Source organism: Mustelus asterias, chromosome 1 (assembly GCF_964213995.1).
Source record: "Mustelus asterias chromosome 1, sMusAst1.hap1.1, whole genome shotgun sequence".
NCBI classification, from domain to species: domain Eukaryota; kingdom Metazoa; phylum Chordata; class Chondrichthyes; order Carcharhiniformes; family Triakidae; genus Mustelus; species Mustelus asterias.
Window position 1 is genome coordinate 310,718 of NC_135801.1, and position 18,994 is coordinate 329,711.

Here is an 18,994-nt window from a genome sequence, read left to right on the forward strand (position 1 = left end):
AGGTTTGTACTCGTTGGAGTTTAGAAGGCTGAGGGGGGATCTTATAGAGGCATATAAGATAATGAAGGGGCTGGATAGGGTAGAAGTGGAGAGATTCTTTCCACTCCAAAAGGAAACCAGAACTAGAGGGCACAGCCTCAAAATAAAGTGGGGTCAGTTTAGGACAGAGTTGAGGAGGAACTTCTTCTCTCAGAGGGTGGTGAATCTCTGGAATTCTCTGCCCACTGAAGTGGTGGAGGCTACCTCGTTGAATATGTTTAAGTCACGGATAGATGGATTTCTGATCGGAAGGGGAATTAAGGGTTATAGGGATCAGGTGGGTAAATGGAACTTATTCACTTCAGATCAGCAATGATCTTATTGAATGGCGGGACAGGCTCAAGGGGCTAGATGGCTTACCCCTGCTCCTATATTTTAAAAATTCTAAAGCCCAAAGAAGATCTATTATGTTTCATTAATCACATGTCAATTTGTCTGTCACCATCAGTGATTTACCTGGTTCACCTGTTCTTTGCACTCCCTTCACAATTACACCCTTAATTTTATACTGTCTTGCTAAATTGTTCCTCTCAAAATGAATCACTTCACACTTCTCTCCATTAATGTCATCTGCAACTTGTCTGTCCGAATCCCGGCTTGGGTCACTGTCTGTGCAGAGTCTGCTCGTTCTCTGCATGGATTTCCTCCGGGTGCTCCCGTTTCCTCGAAAGATGTGCTGGTTAGGAGCATTGGCCATGCTAAATTCTCCCTCAGTGTACCCGAACAGGCGCTGGAGTGTGGCAACTAGGGGATTTTCACAGTAACTTCATTGCAGTGTTAATGTAAGCCTACTTGCGACACCAATAAATAAACTTTAAAAATCTCCTCTCAGTTTCGAATATTTCAAAGTCCTCTTGAGGTATGTGCAAGACAAGTGAATTCTAAAGTATTGGAAACATTTGCTGGACTATTGTTTTCCTCTCACCCGCAGCCACAAGCGGAACCTTTGTTGTGGGAGCTGTAGCGGCCGGAAGGGGCTGAGGGGGGGAGGTTGCGCAGGAGCGGCGGTTGTGACGGTTGGAGTGCGCGCGCAGCAGCAGCTCCGGGCCGGCATGAGCGGGAAAGCGGCGCCCCGAGGGCGGGATCCGGCTCCGGCTCCGGCTCCGACTCCGAGCCCCCGGCCCCACCGCCGCCGCCGCGATGGAGTTTTCTCCTGGGTGCAAGGCCGATCGATTAGCCGCGGCCTCAGTCCGCTGGTTGACCCGGTTCGGGAGACCTACTGCATCATGACCAGTCTGTACGGCTCCATGAACCCCGCCGACTCGGTAACTCTCAGCACGCAGACCCACGGAGCCGCTTTCAACCTGGAGTACTCGCCCGATGGGTAAGGAGCCGCGGCCGGATCCGCAGCACAGCGGGAGGCGGAGCCCCAACAAGCTCCCCAATCCCCTCCTACCCCACCTCCTTCACACCACACCACAGTCGTCCCCCCGTCCCCCCCCAGGGGCAGTCTCTCCTCCCCCCCCCCCCCCCGGGGCAGTCCCCCCCCCCCCCCAGGGGCAGTCCCCCCCCCCCCCCAGGGGCAGTCCCCCCCCCCCCCCAGGGGCAGTCTCCTCCTCCCCCCCCCCCCCCAGGGGCAGTCTCCTCCTCCCCCCCCCCCCAGGGGCAGTCGTCTCCTCCCCTCCCCCCCCCCCATGCGGTGCCCCTCCCCCGGCGCGGTGCCCCTCCCCCGGCGCGGTGCCCCACCCTCCCCCCCGGCGTGGTGCCCCCCTCCCCCCCGGCGTGGTGCCCCCCCTCCCCCCGGCGCGGTGCCCCCCCTCCCCCCCCGGCGCGGTGCCCCCCCTCCCCCCCGGCGCGGTGCCCCCCCTCCCCCCCGGCGCTGTGCCCCCCCTCCCCCCCGGCGCGGTGCCCCCCCTCCCCCCGGCGCGGTGCCCCCCCTCCCCCCCGGCGCGGTGCCCCCCCTCCCCCCCGGCGCGGTGCCCCCCCTCCCCCCCGGCGCGGTGCCCCCCCTCCCCCCCGGCGCGGTGCCCCCCCTCCCCCCCGGCGCGGTGCCCCCCCTCCCCCCCGGCGCGGTGCCCCCCCTCCCCCCCGGCGCGGTGCCCCCCCTCCCCCCCGGCGCGGTGCCCCCCCTCCCCCCCGGCGCGGTGCCCCCCCTCCCCCCCGGCGCGGTGCCCCCCCTCCCCCCCGGCGCGGTGCCCCCCCTCCCCCCCGGCGCGGTGCCCCCCCTCCCCCCCGGCGCGGTGCCCCCCCTCCCCCCCGGCGCGGTGCCCCCCCTCCCCCCCGGCGCGGTGCCCCCCTCCCCCCCGGCGCGGTGCCCCCCCTCCCCCCCGGCGCGGTGCCCCCCCTCCCCCCCGGCGCGGTGCCCCCCCTCCCCCCCGGCGCGGTGCCCCCCCTCCCCCCCGGCGCGGTGCCCCCCCTCCCCCCCGGCGCGGTGCCCCCCCTCCCCCCCGGCGCGGTGCCCCCCCTCCCCCCCGGCGCGGTGCCCCCCCTCCCCCCCGGCGCGGTGCCCCCCCTCCCCCCCGGCGCGGTTCCCCCCCGGCGCGGTGCCCCCCCTCCCCCCCGGCGCGGTTCCCCCCCTCCCCCCCGGCGCGGTGCCCCCCCTCCCCCCCGGCGCGGTGCCCCCCCTCCCCCCCGGCGCGGTGCCCCCCCTCCCCCCCGGCGCGGTGCCCCCCCTCCCCCCCGGCGCGGTGCCCCCCCTCCCCCCCGGCGCGGTGCCCCCCCTCCCCCCCGGCGCGGTGCCCCCCCTCCCCCCCGGCGCGGTGCCCCCCCTCCCCCCCGGCGCGGTGCCCCCCCTCCCCCCCGGCGCGGTGCCCCCCCTCCCCCCCGGCGCGGTGCCCCCCCGGCGCGGTGCCCCCCCTCCCCCCCGGCGCGGTGCCCCCCCTCCCCCCCGGCGCGGTGCCCCCCCTCCCCCCCGGCGCGGTGCCCCCCCTCCCCCCCGGCGCGGTGCCCCCCCTCCCCCCCGGCGCGGTGCCCCCCCTCCCCCCCGGCGCGGTGCCCCCCCTCCCCCCCGGCGCGGTGCCCCCCCTCCCCCCCGGCGCGGTGCCCCCCCTCCCCCCCGGCGCGGTGCCCCCCCTCCCCCCCGGCGCGGTGCCCCCCCTCCCCCCCGGCGCGGTGCCCCCCCTCCCCCCCGGCGCGGTGCCCCCCCTCCCCCCCGGCGCGGTGCCCCCCCTCCCCCCGGCGCGGTGTCCCCCTGGCGCAGTGCCCCCCCCATGCGTCGTCTCCCTGCCCCCCCCCCCCAGGCGCAGTCTGTCACCCCTCCCCCAAGCGCAGTCTCCCCCCCCCGCCCCAGGCACGGTTTCTCCCCCCCTCACCCATGCACTGTTTCTCTCTTCCTCCCCCCCCCCCCCCCCCCCAGGCACAGTCCCACCTCCCCCCCCCCCCCCCCCCCCAAGGTGCAGTGTCTTTTGTCTTCTGAGAAAGTGGAGGCATTGGTAGGCTTTCTTAACCATAGTGTTAGCGTGGAGGGGCCAGGACAGGTTGTTGGTAACCTGGACACCTAAAAACTTGAAGCTCTCAACCATTTCTACATCGTCTCCATTGATGTAGACACTACGCTTCCTGAAGTCGATGACTATGTCCTTCATTTTACTGACATTGAGGGAAAGATTATTGTCGCCACACCAATTCACCAGATTCTCATCCCTTTCCTGTAGCCCATCTCATCATTGTCTGAGGACCGACCCAATACGGTGGTGTCATCAGCAAACTTGAAAATCGAATTTGAGAGAAATTTAGCCAATAGTCATAGGTTTATAAGGAGTATAGTAAGGGGCTGAGGACACAGCCTTGTGGGGCACCGGTGTTGAGGATGATTGTGGAGGAGGTGTTATTTTTGCTGTCCTTAATGATTGCGGTCTGTGTGTTGGGAAGTCTAGGATTCAGACGCTGAGGGAGTAGCCAAGTCTTAGGCCAGAGAGTTTGGAGATGGGTTTTGTAGGAATAATGGTGTTGAAGGCTGAGCTACAGTCAATTAATAGGTGTCTGACATAGGTGTCTTTGTTATCCAGGTGTTCCAGGGTTAAGTGTAGGGCCAAGGAGATGGCATCTGCTATGGATGCTTATTGTCGCACTTGTGCAAGGACCAAGTCTGATAGGGAGGGACTGGCTCCAACATATTAAATTAAGGTGGGTAGAAAGATTCAAACTAAGTGAGGGAGCAAATATACAAGGTAATCCAAAGATAATCCAAGGTTTTCCGAGAAGAACTAGGAAAAAATACAAGGGCTCCAGGATAAGATATATGTCGACCCTGAAACCACACCTAAGTAGTACTGAGCAATACCAGAACCTTATTCAATGTTGGAAACGGTGGAAGCAGAACTTAAACGCCATGAAGATCTGGGCATCTTAGAACATAGAACAGTACAGCACAGAACAGGCCCTTCGGCCCACGATGTTGTGCCGAGCTTTGTCTGAAACCCAGATCAAGCTATTTCCTCCCTATCATCCCGAAGTACTCCATGTGCCTATCCAATAGCTTCTTAAATGTTCCTAAAGTTTCTGACTCCACTATCCCTGCAGGCAGTCCATTCCACACCCCAACCACTCTCTGAGTAAAAAACCTACCTCGGACATCCTTCCTATATCTCCCACCATGAACCCTATAGCTATGCCCCCTAGTTACCGCTCCATTCACCCGAGGAAATAGTCTTTGAACGTTCACTCTATCTATCCCCTTCATCATTTTATAAACCTCTATCAAGTCTCCTCTCAACCTCCTCCGCTCCAAGAGAAAAGCCCAAGTTCCCTCAACTTTTCCTCATAAGACCTACCCTCCAAACCAGGCAGCCTCCTGGTAAATCTCCTTTGCACTCTTTCCAGTGTCTCCACATCCTTCTTGTTAGTGAGGTGACCAGAACTGCACACAATATTCCAAATGTGGTCTCACCAAGGTCCTGTACAGTTGCAGCATAACCCCACGGCTCTTAAACTCCAACCCCCTGTTAATGAACGCCAACACACTATAGGCCTTCTTCACAGCTCTATCCACTTGAGTGGCAACCTTCAGAGATCTATGGATATGAACCCCAAGATCTCTCTGTTCCTCCACATTCTTCAGAACCCTACCTTTGACCCTGTAATCCACATTTATCTTAAGACCGGTGAGGTTTGCAGAATGGGCTGCAACTATTGTTCCCATCATCAAACTGGACAAGCCTGTCTGCATTTGCGGGGATTACAAGCTGTCAATTGAGTGGCCAAATTAGATAGATATCCCATGGCCAAAATTGAGGATCTATATCATAGAATAGAATCATAGAATCCCTACAGTACAGAAAGAGGCCATTCAGATTAGCTGGTGGCTTGGTATTTACAAACTAGATATAAGTCACGCTTGCTAACAACTTGAATTGGATGAGCCATCCCGAAGGTATGCCACTATCAGCACTCACAAGGGCTTGTACAGTTATACCCCATTACCATTGGCGTGCATGATTTTTCAGCCCGCAGCGGGGAATTTATTACAGGAGGTAATGAGAGTTGCAGTTGATTTAGACAAAAGTGTTGATTCCTGATTCCACGGAAGAGGAGCACTTAGCCAATCTGGAAGAGGTATTACAAAGGTTAACTATTGCTGGAATGCATTTGAGATGGGAAAAATGTACCATTCACTTTGATTAGGTGACCTACTTGAGGTACTAGGTAGGCACCAAGGGTTTGCACCCCTTGGAAAAAAAGGTAAAGGCCATTCCCAGGGATAACACAGAGCTAAAATCTTTCCTGGGTATGGTAAATTCATTCTGAATTTGGCCACCTTGGTAGCATCTTTGGTGCTTCCTCAGTAAGGTGTGCAAAAGTGGTTTTGGAAGGTGCTTCAAAGTGAGGTTTTCAATCAGGTGAAGCAATAACTTCTGTCGACAAGTCTACTGATGCATTTTGACCTTACAAAAGAGGTTCTCTGACGTGTCTCCATTTGGAATTGCAGCCACACTTCCTCACGGATTGAAGGATGGAATGGCTTAAGTGTCAAAGACCCTCACTGAAGCAGAAAAGGGTACTCCCTAATCGAAAAAGAATTAGCGGTCATGTTTGGCATCAGGAAATTCCACCAATATGTATATGGAAGACATTTCACAATAATAATGGACAATAAACTATTATTGGGATTATTCAAAGAAGATAAAGCAGTCAGTCCTTCCCTTTGCTTCTGCCCGAAAGCAACGTTGGTCCTTATTGCTCTCGAAATATGATGACACTTTGGAGCCCAGATAGTCAACGCCGATGCTTTAAGCGGCCTCCATTGCCCGTAGGTTCAATTCACCTGCCAGCACCTGAAAAAGTCGTACTGACTTTGAAGTGCCGCACAACAGCCTTGTGGGCAAAGTTATTGCTCATCGAATAAAATGGTCACGAGCAAAATGGATACAGAATTGTCTAGGTGGGTGACAGGAAATGGAGAGTAGTGGTTGATGGACGTTATTTGGACTGGAGGAAGGCTTGTAGTGGAGTTCCCCAGGGATTGGTTTAGGACTCTTGCTCTTCCTGAGATGTATATAAAACCCCAATATTCAAAAAGGGAGGAAGAGAGGAAAAAAAAGAATGACAGACTAGTTTGCCTGACATCAGTAGCAGGGAAGATGCTGGAGACTATTATAAAAGATGCGATAATGGAACATTTGGAAAGCATTAACTGGATTGGGCAAAGCCAGCATGGGTTAATGAAAGGCAAATCGTGCTTAATAAATCTATTGGAGCATTTTGAGGATGTAACTAGTAGAATAAATAAGACATAAGAGCAGAATTAGGCCGCTCAGCCCATTGTGTCTGCTCCGCCATTCAATCATGGCTGATATTTTTCTCATCCCCATTCTCCTGCCTTTTCCCCATAACCCCTGATCCCCTTATTAATCAAGAACCTATCTATCTCTGTCTTAAAGCCACTCAATGACCTGGCCTCCACAGCCTTCTGTGGCAAAGAGTTCCACAGAATCTGTTACAGTGGATGTATTTGAACTTTCAGAAGACTTTTGATAAGGTCCTTCACAAGAGGTTAATGGGCAAAATGGGATATGTGGTGATGTATTGGCATGGATCGGAAATTGGTTGATTGATCGAGTTTTTCGAGGAAGTGGCGAAGATGATAGATGAGGGAAAGCAGTGGATGTTGTATACATGGACTTCAGTAGAGCCTTTGACAAGGTTGGTACCTCATGGTAGACTGCTATGAAAGATGAAGTCACACAAAGGAGAGCCTTGGTGGGCCTGTTCCTGTGCTGTATTTTTCTTTGACAGATAGAAAACCGAGTGCGGGAATGAATTAGTCTTTTTCTGAGTGGCAAGCAGTGACTTGTGGGTTGCTGCAGGGATCAGTCCTTGAGCCCCAGCTGGTAAATGACCTGTATAAGGGAACCAAATGTAACATTTCCAAGTTTGCTGATGACACAAAACTAGGTAGAATTGAGAGTTATGAGGAGGATGCAAGGAGACTTCGAGGTGATTTAAACAAGTTGAGTGAGTGGGCAAACACATGGCAGATGCTGTACCATGTGACTAAATGTGAAGTTATACATGTTGGTGTCCAAAACAAAGGAAGAATCTTATTTAAATGGTAATATGTTGGGAAGTGTGGATGTACAAAGCAATCTTGATCTCCTTGTACATCAGTCAAAGAAAGTTGGCAGGTGCAGCAAGCAATTAGGAAGACAAATGTTAATTTGGCCTTCGGTAGAAGAGGATTTGAGTTCAGAAATAGAAATGGTTACTGCTGTTATACAGGGCCTTGGTAAGACCACACCTGGAGTACTTTGTGCAGTTTTGGTCTCTCTGCCTAAGAAAGGGTATACTTACCATAGAGGGAGTGCAGTGGAGGTTCGCAGGCTGATACTAGGGGTTGTTGGGACCGACCTATGAGGTGAGATTGGTTCGACTGGACCTGTATTCACTAGAGATTAGAAGGATGAGAGGAGACCTGATTGAAACGTATAACATTTTAACAGAGTTGGACAGACTAGATGCAGGGAAGATGTTTTCCCTGGTTGGGGAATCTAGAATCAGGGGAAAATGTCTCGGGACATAGCGTAGATCATTTGGGACTGAGATGAGGAAACATTTTTTCACTCAGAGTAGTGAACCTGTGAAATTCCCTACCACAGAAAGCTGTGGAGGCCAAGTCACAATGTATTCAACAAAAGAGATGATTTTTTTAGATGTTAATGACACCAAGGAATATGGGGAGAAAGTGGGAATATGGCAATGAGATAGAGGATCAGCCATGATCAAATTGAATGGCGGAGCAGGCTTGAATGGCCTACTCCTAGTTGTTATATCTCTACATTAATGACCTAGACATAGGAATTAAAAGGAGTAGGTCTTTCAGCCCTTTGAACTGCTCTGCTATTCAAAATGATCATGGCTGATCCTCTATCTCAGCACCATATTCCCGCTCTCTCCCCATACCTCTTGATGCCTTTAGCATCTAGAAATCCATCTGTTTTCTTAAATATATACAGTGATTTGGCCTCCATAGCCTTCTGTGTTAGAGAATTCCACACTTTCACCACACTCTGAACGAAGAGGTTTCTCCTTATCTTAGTCCTAAATGGCCATCCCCATATCCTGAGATCATGACCCCTTGTTCTGCACTCCCAACCAGTGGAAACATAACCCCTGCATCAAGCACTGTCAGAATTTTATATGTTTCAATTAGATGTCCCCTCCCTCACTCGCTTGACTTGTCTAACTCACCTTGAAGCCTCTTAATATCCTCGTCACTACTCACATTCTCACCTACCTTTGCATTGTCAACAAACTTGTGGACATTACGTTTGGTTCTCTCATCCAGATCATTGACATATATTGTGAAGAGTTGGGCCTCAGTCACTGATCCCTGTGGTACCCTATTAGTTACTGCCTCTGAAAAAGACCCATTTATTCCTACTCTTGGTTTGCTGTCGACTAACCAATTCTTAATCCATGACAATATATTACACCCGATCCCATGTGCTTTAATTTTCCACACTAACTTCTTACGTGGGAATGTATCAAAAGCTTTCTGAAGATCCAAATACACTAGATGCACTTGTTTCTTCCTTATCTCTTCTACTAGTTACGTTCTCAAAAACTCCTGAGGGTTTGTCAAACACATCTCTTTCATAAATCCATGTTGACTTTATCTAATTGTGTTGATATTTTCTAAGTGACATTATCACATTCCTTATAATAGACACCACCTTTTTCCCTACTACTAATGTTAGGCCAACCAGTCTGATTTCCTATTTCCTCCCTCCTTTTTCAAATAATGGAACAAAGAAAGAACAAAGAAAATTACAGCACAGGAACAGGCCCTTCGGCCCTCCAAAGCTGCACCGACCATGCTGCCCGACTTAACTAAAGCCCCCTACCCTTCTGGGGACCATATCCCTCTATTCCCATCCTATTTATGTATTTGTCAAGACGTCCCTTAAAGGTCACTACCGTATCTGCTTCCACTACCTCCCCTGGCAATGAGTTCCAGGCAACCACTACTCTGTGTAAAAAAATCTGTCTCATACTTCTCCTTTAAACCTTGCCCCTCGCACCTTAAACCTGTGCTCCCTAGTAATTGACTCTTCCACCCTGGGAAAAAGCTGACTATTACACTTGCCATCCTCCAATCTGTCAGGATATTCCAGAATGTATAGAAATTTGGAAGATGACAGCCAATGCATCCACAATTTCCATGGCCATCTCCTTTAGTACCCTGGGGTGGCAATTATCGTACCCTGGGATGGCGGTTATCAGGCCCTGGAGATTTATTGACTTTCAGTCCCAGTAATTTCTCCATCGCTTTTTTTATTAATACTAATTTCCTTCACTTCTTCTCGCTAGACCCTTGGTTCCCTATCATTTCTGGAAAGCTATTTGCCTCTTCCTCTGTGAAGAGGCAGATTGTTTAATTGCTCTGTCATTTCTTTGTTCCTGACTATAAGTTCTCCTGTTTTGGATTGTAATGGATTCGCATTTATCTTCTCTCATCTTTCTATTTTTTCATATGTACAGGAGTTTTTAATTTCACTTTAATATTCCTTGCAAGCTTACTCTTGTATTCCGCTTTCCCCTCTTAATCAATCTCTTGGTCCTCCTTTTTGCTGAATTCTAAACTGCTCCCAATCCTCAAAATTGCTACTTTTTCTAGCAACTTGATAGGAGTCCTCTTCGGATCTGATACTATCCTTAATTTCTTTTGTTGGCCCTGGTTGGGCCACTTTTCCTGTTGCACTTTTGTGCCAGAAAGGAATGTATAAATGTTGCTGTGCATAAATTCATTCCTTCAGTATTAGCCATTGCCTATCCACCATCATGTCTTTTAATGAAGTTTCCCAATCTGATGCCTCATATCTTCGTAATTTCTTTTGTTTAGATTTAGGCCCCTAGTTTCGGATTGGACTTCACTTCCTATCCCAGTTAAGAAAGATAAGATGTTATGGCCACTTCTCTAACAGATCCTGCACATCAAGTTTACTAATTAACCTCCTTATTGTACAAAACCAAATTTGGGATAGTGTTTTCCATAGTTGGTTCATCAACATGTTGGTCCAAAGTAAACATCTTGTACGCACTTCTAGAATTCATCTGCCACAGCATTTTGCTAATTTAGTTTGCCTGATCCATATGTATATTAAAGTTACCCATGAATATTGTAGCACCCTTGATACATGCATCTCTAATTTCCTATTTAATGCCACCCCCGTCCTTACCCACTACTTTTTGGAATCCTATAGGCAACTCCCACTCATGTTTTCCTCCCCTTGTTGCTTCTTTCAGACTGATTTTACATCTATATTTTCTGAGCCAAAATCCTTTCTCAGTATTGCACTAATTTCATTCTTAAGCTCACAGCACTCGCCTACTTCTTTTTCATTTTTTGCATGTCCTTCCTAAATATCGTGGACAGTTGGATATTCAGTTCCCAGTCTTGGTTACCCTGCAGCCATATCTCTGTAATCACAATCCTACCGTACCCATTTATCTATTGAACTGTTAATTTGTCTAGCTAATGCTCATTGCATTCAGATACAGTGCCTTTATAGTTGTCTTTTTAACACTTTTACACATTGTTTTGTTGTGTGGCCTATTTGCGGTTAGCCCTAGTTTCCTCTGCCTTCCACTTTTGTGTCTCATTTCTATCTTTGTTTCCCACTAGTGTAAAGGCACAAAATTTGTGGCTGATTTGAAACTTGGAAATATTAAAATTTGTGGAGGAGAGTGTAGAACTTCAAAAGGGCATAGGCTGATGGAATGGGTGGAAAAGTGGCAGATATTTAATGTAGAGAACTTTGTAGTGAATCATTTTGGTAGGTAGAATGTGGAGAGAATATAAAACAAAGAGTACAACTGTAAAGAACATAACATAAGAAATAGGAGCAGGAGTAGGCCATCTAGCCCCTCGAGCCTGCCCTGCCATTCAATAAGATCATGGCTGATCTGAAGTGGATCAGTTACACTTACCCGGCTGATCCCTATAACCCCTAATTCCCTTATCGATCAGGAATCCATCTATCCGTGATTTAAACATATTCAACGAGGTAGCCCCCACCACTTCAGTGGGCAGAGAATTCCAGAGATTCACCACCCTCTGAGAGAAGAAGTTCCTCCTCAACTCTGTCCTAAACTGACCCCCCCTTTATTTTGAGGCTGTGCCCTCCAGTTCTAGCTTCCTTTCTAAGTGGAAAGAATCTCTCTACCTCTACCCTATCCAGGCCCTTCATTATCTTATAGGTCTCTATAAGATCCCCCCTCAGCCTTCTGAATTCCAACGAGTACAAACCCAATCTGCTCAGTCTCTCCTCGTAATCAACACCCCTCATCTCTGGTATCAACCTGGTGAACCTTCTCTGCACTCCCTCCAAGGCCAATATATCCTTCCGCAAGTAAGGGGACCAATACTGCACACAGTATTCCAGCAGTGGCCTCACCAGTGCCCTGTACAGATGCAGCAAGACATCTCTGCTTTTATATTCTATCCCCTTTGCGATGTAGGCCAACATCCCATTTGCTTTCTTGATCACCTGTTGCACCTGCAGACTGGGTTTTTGCGTCTCATGCACAAGGACCCCCAGGTCCCTTTGCACAGTAGCATATTGTAAATTTTTTCCATTTAGATAATCATATTTGCTATTATTTCCTCCAAAGTGAATAACCTCGCATTTGTCAACGTTATACTCCATCTGCCAGATCCTCGCCCACTCACTCAGCCTGTCCAAATCTCTCTGCAGACCTTCGATGCCCTCCACATGATTCACTTTTCCACTTATCTTTGTGTTGTCTACAAACTTTGTTAACCTACACTCAGTCCCCTTCTCCAGATCGTCTATATAAATGGTAAATAGTTGAGGCCCCAGTACCGATCCCTGCGGCACGTCACTAGTCACCATCTGCCAACCAGAAAAGCACCCATTTATTCCGACTCTCTGCTTCCTGTCGGATAGCCAATCCACGCTAACACCCTACCCCCAACTCAGTGTAACCCAATCTTCTTCAGCAACCTTTTGTGAGGCACCTTATCAAACGCCCTTTGGAAATCCAAAAACACCGCATCCACTGGTTCCCCTCCGTCAACCGCACTAGTCACATCTTCATAAAAATCCAACAAGTTCATCAAGCACAACTTTCCCCTCATGAATCCATGCTGCGTCTGCTTAATCGAACCATTCTTATCCAGATGGCCTACTATTTCTTCTTTAATGATGGATTCCAGCATTTTCCCAACTACAGACGTTAAGCTAACTGGCCTGTAGTTATCCGCCTTTTGTCTATTTCCTTTTTTAAACAGCGGCGTAACATTAGCCGTTTTCCAATCCACCAGCACTAACCCAGAATCCAATAAAGGTGGTGCAGGAGCAGAGAAACCCAAGTTTATGGGATGTTGGCCTACATCGCAAGGGGGATAGAATATAAACAAGAAACTCAAGAGGGACTGGGAGGAAGCAGTCAGTGCAGGGATCCCCTGTGGTCGTTCCTCTGAGCAACAAGTATTCTGCTTTGGATACGGTTGAGGGGGACGATATACCAGTGGTGAGCCGCAGTGAGAGGATGTCCAGCACTGTGTCCGTCTCTGTGGTTCGGGAGGGTAAGGGGGAGAGCAGGAGGGCAATAGTTATTGGGGACTCGTTAGTTAGAGGGATAGATAGGATGTTCTGTGGCAGCAAAAGAGACTCGAGGATGGTATGTTGCCTACCGGATGCCAGGGTCCGTGACGTCTCAGACCGTGTCTTCCAGATTCTTAAGGGGGAGGGGAAACAGTCACAAGTCGTGGTACACATTGGTACCAACGACAAAGGTAAGAGAAGGGACGGGGATTTAGAACAGGAATTTTGGGAGCTGGGCTGGAAGCTGAGAGCCAAGACAAAACATGTGGTCATCTCTGGTACGTTACCGGTGCCACGTGATAGCGAGTTGAGGAACAGGGAGAGAGTGCAGTTAAACATGTGGTTGCAGGGATGGTGTAGGAGGGAGGGTTTCAGATACGTGGATAATTGGAACACATTCTGGGGAAGGTGGGACCTGTACAAACAGGACGGGGTACACCTGAACCAGAGGGGCACCAATATCCTGGGAGGGAAATTTGCTACGACTCTTCAGGGGGGTTTAAACTAATTTGTCAGGGGAGTGGGAAAAGGAGTTGTAGTCCAGAAGTCAGTGTTGAGGGTGGTGAGGTACTGGGGAAGGTATCAAGGTCAAGGGTGGGTACCGGTAGACAGGAAGGTGGGATGAAGTGTGTCTACTTCAATGCAAGGAGCATCCGGAACAAAGTAGATGAACTTGGGGAGTGGATTGATACTTGGGACTACGATGTTGCGGCCATTACGGAGACGTGGGTAGAACAAGGACAGGAATAGTTGTTGGATGTTCCGGGCTATAGATGTTTCAGTAAGTGTAGGGAAGCTGGTAAAAGAGGTGGAGGAGTGGCATTGTTAATCAAGGATAGTCTAACGGCTGCGGAAAGGCACTTCGAGGGGGATCTGCACACTGAGGTAATATGGGCTGAAGTTAGAAATCGGAAAGAGGCGGTCACGTTGTTAGGAGTTTACTATAGGCCCCCAAATAGTAATAGAGATGTGGAGGAAGAAATTGCTAAGCAGATTATGGATATGTGTGGGGGTCACAGGGTAGTTGTCATGGGGGACTTTAACCTTCCAAATATTAATTGGAACCTTTGTAGGTCAAATAGTTCGGATGGGGCAGTTTTTGTGCAGTGTGTGCAGGAGGGTTTCCTGACACAATATGTGGATAGGCCGACAAGAGGTGAGGCCACATTGGATTTGGTACTGGGAAATGAACCGGGCCAAGTGTTAGATTTGGTTGTGGGAGAGCACTTTGGAGATAGCGACCACAATTTGGTGTCTTTTGTTATTGCAATGGAGAGGGATAGGGCTGTACGGCAGGGCAAGGTTTACAATTGGGGGAGAGGTAATTATGATGCGATTAGGCAAGAATTAGGGGGCATAAGATGGGAACAGAAACTGTCAGGGAAAGGCACTAATGAAAAGTGGAACTTTTTCAAGGAACAAATACTGGGTGTCCTTGATAGGTATGTCCCTGTCAGGCAGGGAGGAAATGGCCGAGTGAGGAAACCATGGTTCACGAAAGAGGTGGAATGTCTTGTGAAAAGGAAGAGGGAAGCTTATGTAGGGATGAGGAAACAAGGTTCAGATGGCTCGATTGAGGGTTACAAGTTAGCAAGGAATGAGCTGAAAAAGGGGCTTAGGAGAGCTAGGAGGGGACGTGAGAAGTCCTTGGCGGGTCGGATCAAGGAAAACCCCAAGGCTTTTTACTCTTATGTGAGGAATAAAAGAATGACCAGGGTGAGGTTAGGGCCGGTCAAGGACAGTAGTGGGAACTTGTGTGTGGAGTCAGTAGAGATAGGCAAGGTGATGAATGAATACTTTTCTTCAGTGTTCACCAAGGAGAGGGGCCATGTTTTTGAGGAAGAGAAGGTGTTACAGGCTAATAGGCTGGAGGAAATAGTTGTTCGGAGGGAGGATGTCCTGGCAGTTTTGAATAAACTGAAGGTCGATAAGTCAATTGAGACTGATGAAATATATCCTAGGATTCTTTGGGAGGCAAGGGATGAGATTGCAGAGCCTTTGGCTTTGATCTTTGGGTCCTCGCTGTCCACGGGGATGGTGCCAGAGGACTGGAGAGTGGCGAATGTTGTTCCTCTGTTTTAGAAAGGGAATAGAAATGACCCTGGTAATTATAGACCGGTTAGTCTTTCTTCAGTGGTCGGTAAATTGATGGAAAAGGTCCTTAGGGATGGGATTTACGACCATTTAGAAAGATGGGGATTAATCCGGGATAGTCAGCACGGATTCGTGAAGGGCAAGTCGTGCCTCACAAAGTTGATAGAATTTTTTGAGGAGGTACTAAGTGTGTTGATGAAGGTGGGGCAGTTGATGTCACATACATGGATTTTAGTAAGGCGTTTGATAAGGTCCCCCATGGTCGGCTTATGATGTAAGTAAGGAGGTGTGGGATAGAGTGAAAGTTGGCCGATTGGATAGGTAACTGGCTATCTGATCGAAGACAGAGGGTGGTGGTGGATGGAAAATTTTCGTATTGGAGGCAGGTTGCTAGCGGAGTGCCACAGGGATCAGTGCTTGGTCCTCTGCTCTTTGTGATTTTTATTAATGACTTAGAGGAGGGGGCTGAAGGGTGGATCAGTAAATTTGCTGATGACACCAAGATTGGTGGAGTAGTGGATGAGGTGGAGGGCTGTTGTAGGCTGCAAAGAGACATAGATAGGATGCAAAGCTGGGCTGAAAAATGGCAAATGGAGTTTAACCCTGATAAATGTGAGGTGATTCATTTTGGTAGGACTAATTTAAATGTGGATTACAGGGTCAAAGGTAGGGTTCTGAAGACTGTGGAGGAACAGAGAGATCTTGGGGTTCATATCCACAGATCTCTAAAGGTTGCCACTCAAGTGGATAGAGCTGTGAAGAAGGCCTATAGTGTGTTAGCTTTTATTAACAGGGGGTTGGAGTTTAAGAGCCGTGGGGTAATGCTGCAACTGTACAGAACCTTGGTGAGACCACATTTGGAATATTGTGTGCAGTTCTGGTCTCCTCACTCTAAGAAGGATGTGGAAGCGCTGGAAAGAGTGCAGAGGAGATTTACCAGGATGCTGCCTGGTTTGGAGGGTAGGTCTTATGAGGAAAGGTTGAGGGAGCTTGGGCTGTTCTCTCTGGAGCGGAGGTGGCTGAGGGGAGACTTAATAGAGGTTTATAAAATGATGAAGGGGATAGATAGAGTGAACGTTCAAAGACTATTTCCTCAGGTGGATGGAGCTATTACAAGGGGGCATAACTATAGGGTTCATGGTGGGAGATATAGGAAGGATATCAGAGGTAGGTTCTTTACGCAGAGTTTGGTTGGGGTGTGGAATGGACTGCCTGCAGTGATAGTGGAGTCAGACACTTGAGGAACATTTAAGCGGTTATTGGATAGGCACATGGAGCACACCAAGATGATAGGGAGTGGGATCGCTTGATCTTGGTTTCAGATAAAGCTCGGCACAACATCGTGGGCCGAAGGGCCTGTTCTGTGCTGTACTGTTCTATGTTCTATATGTGCATAAATTATTGAAGATGGCAGGATGGGTAGAGAGCAGTTAATAATGCATACAGCATCCTTGGTTTTTTTTTAAGAGGGGCATACAGTGTAAAAGCAAGGAAGTTACATTAAACATCTATAGCACACTGGTTCAGTGACAACTTGAAGATTTAGCCGAATTCTGGGTACCACTCTTTAGGAAAGATGAGAAAAAGAGTGCAGAGAAGATTGGTGAAAATGGTCCCAGGGATGAGGAACTTCAGTTATGCAGATTGAAGGACTTGCGACTGTTTCGTTAGAGAAGAAAACATTGAGAGGAGATTTGATAGGGGTGTACTATATCATGAGGGGTCTGGACGTAGTAGACAGGTAAAACCACTGTTTCTCTTGGTGGAAGGATAGAGAACATTAAAATTCAGATTAAGGTAATTGGCAAAGAAGCACTGGTGATCTGGGGGAGAAACTTTGCAACATGGGGTTAGGATTGGAATGCACTGCCTGAGTGTGTGTGGCGGCGGCACCTTGATTCAAGACATTCAGGATGGAATTGGATTGTTATTTGAAATGGAAGAATGTGCAGGCCCATGGGGAGAAGACGGAGAAGTGGCTCTCGCTACATTGCTCCTACAGAAAGCTGGCAGACACAATGGGCCAGATGGCCTCCTGTGCTGTAATAGTTCTGTGATGCAGCAGCCATTCATGATGATGGTCCTTAATATTTCCATACAGCAAGTTGCAATTTTCATACTCATAATACCACTGCGAATAGGACAGATCAACAGCAGCAAATAGAGAAATAGTTTTCTTCGAATGGTTGTTTATGTCTGAACATAAATTTGACACTAGGGGAATATTAAAACTATTACATATAAGTGCGCAAATTTTAATGTATATTTATTAGTAGTGAAAATATTCATATGAAAAATATCATGGGCTTACTTTTGAAGTGACTTTAAAGATGACAAAACTACAGTCATTTAGCATTTACAGTCTGAATAGAAGAACCTATTGTTGTTAAGTCTCTGCTTTATTCCCTGTGTAGATCTGTGTTGACAGTGGCATGTGAGCAGACTGAAGTTCTCTTGTTTGATCCAGTATCTTCAAAACACATCAAAACTCTGTCTGAAGCTCATGAAGATTGTGTGAATAACATCAGGTCAGTTACATTTCTATGATGGATGTTATGAACTTGCTGTGTTCTATACGTTGCTTGTTTTTAGGCATCCCTTCATTATATCTGGGGTTAGATTCCCAGTTGGCTATTCATTTTTAAATTTAATCATCCCACAGAATAACTATTTTTCAGAAATCTAGAGGCTATGCTGGACATGTATCGTAAATTGTTTTATTCAAACAGTTGCTCAAAAATTTCAAAGATTTATAATTGTACATAGTTTAAACCAAGGTAAGCTGTGGTTGTTTCTACCATTCAAGACTGAAGAAGTCTCCTGTTCCTGCAAAGTCCTCATGTAGATACTGAAACAAGTTTTATTTAAAGAGCAACTTTAATCCAGTACAGCAATCAAACATGTTTCATCGGCATATATTCAAAAAAAATTAACATTGACTCACCTAAGTAATTGTTCGGACAGATGACTGAAAGCTTAGCCTAAGAGGTTGGTTTTGGGGAATGGTTTAAAGGAGGAGTGAGAGGTAGAGAAATTGAGATGTGTAAAATGGGAACTCCAGAGTTATCTCGGCAGTTGAAGTTACAGCTGCCAGTAATAGAGCAAAGGAAATTGGGTTCCACAGATAGCCAGAATTAGAAATGTTTCGAGATTTCGCAGGGTTGTAACCCTGAAATGGTTATAGAGTAGTGAGGGGATATAATGGAGATAGGTTTGTTTTTTATCCATCTTTATGCAATCAAATCATGCAATTTTCATTAAATCCTTTACGTCTTATTAGCTGACATTAGCATTACCCTAGTAAAGGGCAAAATACTGCAGGTACCTGACATCTAAAGCAAAAAAAAAGCAAAAGTGGTGAAAACACCCAGCAGGTGCATTACTTGGTGAACTGTGGTGAAAATTGAAAAAGTAATGTTTTGGGTGTAAAACCTCTCTCAAAACATTTCAAAAATGTTTTTGAAAAAGGGTTTGTATCCAAAACGTTAACTTGTCTTCTTTCTTGAATGCAGGCTGACGTGTTCGAGTTTTTCAACATTTCCTATTTTTTTCTTACTATAAACTTTGTGTAGAGTTATGTTACAAAAACACTTCTCTTTTCCACCTGTAACGAATCGACATTATTCATAGTAGTTAATTGATGTGTGAAGTACTTTGAGACATTTCTGTGACTGGCTACGGTTTGCACCGTAAAGGTTTTTCTTTCACTATTTAGATATATTCCGAATGCCTCATTAACCAATTAATGGTCTGACTGCATTTAGGCTGTCGGGACATGAACTCTTCGCTGCAAGCAAAATTAGTTTCCTCTTAGCACATCGTGTCAAAGATTACATGCTGTGAATGTCTCGTCC

General features: G+C 48.4%; 1 protein-coding gene across 2 annotated transcripts in view; it reads left to right on the top strand.

The window, feature by feature from the left end:
• Positions 1-1,020: 1,020 nt before the first annotated feature.
• Positions 1,021-18,994, top strand: part of wdr32 (WD repeat domain 32) — a 70,905-nt gene continuing 52,931 nt past the window's right edge. The window contains exons 1-2 of one of the 2 annotated variants that reach the window (XM_078201943.1): positions 1,021-1,363; positions 17,555-17,668. In XM_078201943.1, the coding sequence (XP_078058069.1) occupies positions 1,092-1,363; positions 17,555-17,668 (386 nt within the window). In that variant the 5' untranslated portion in view covers positions 1,021-1,091. The remainder of the gene's footprint in view (positions 1,364-17,554; positions 17,669-18,994) is intronic. The other variant, XM_078201994.1, reaches the window with a different exon arrangement.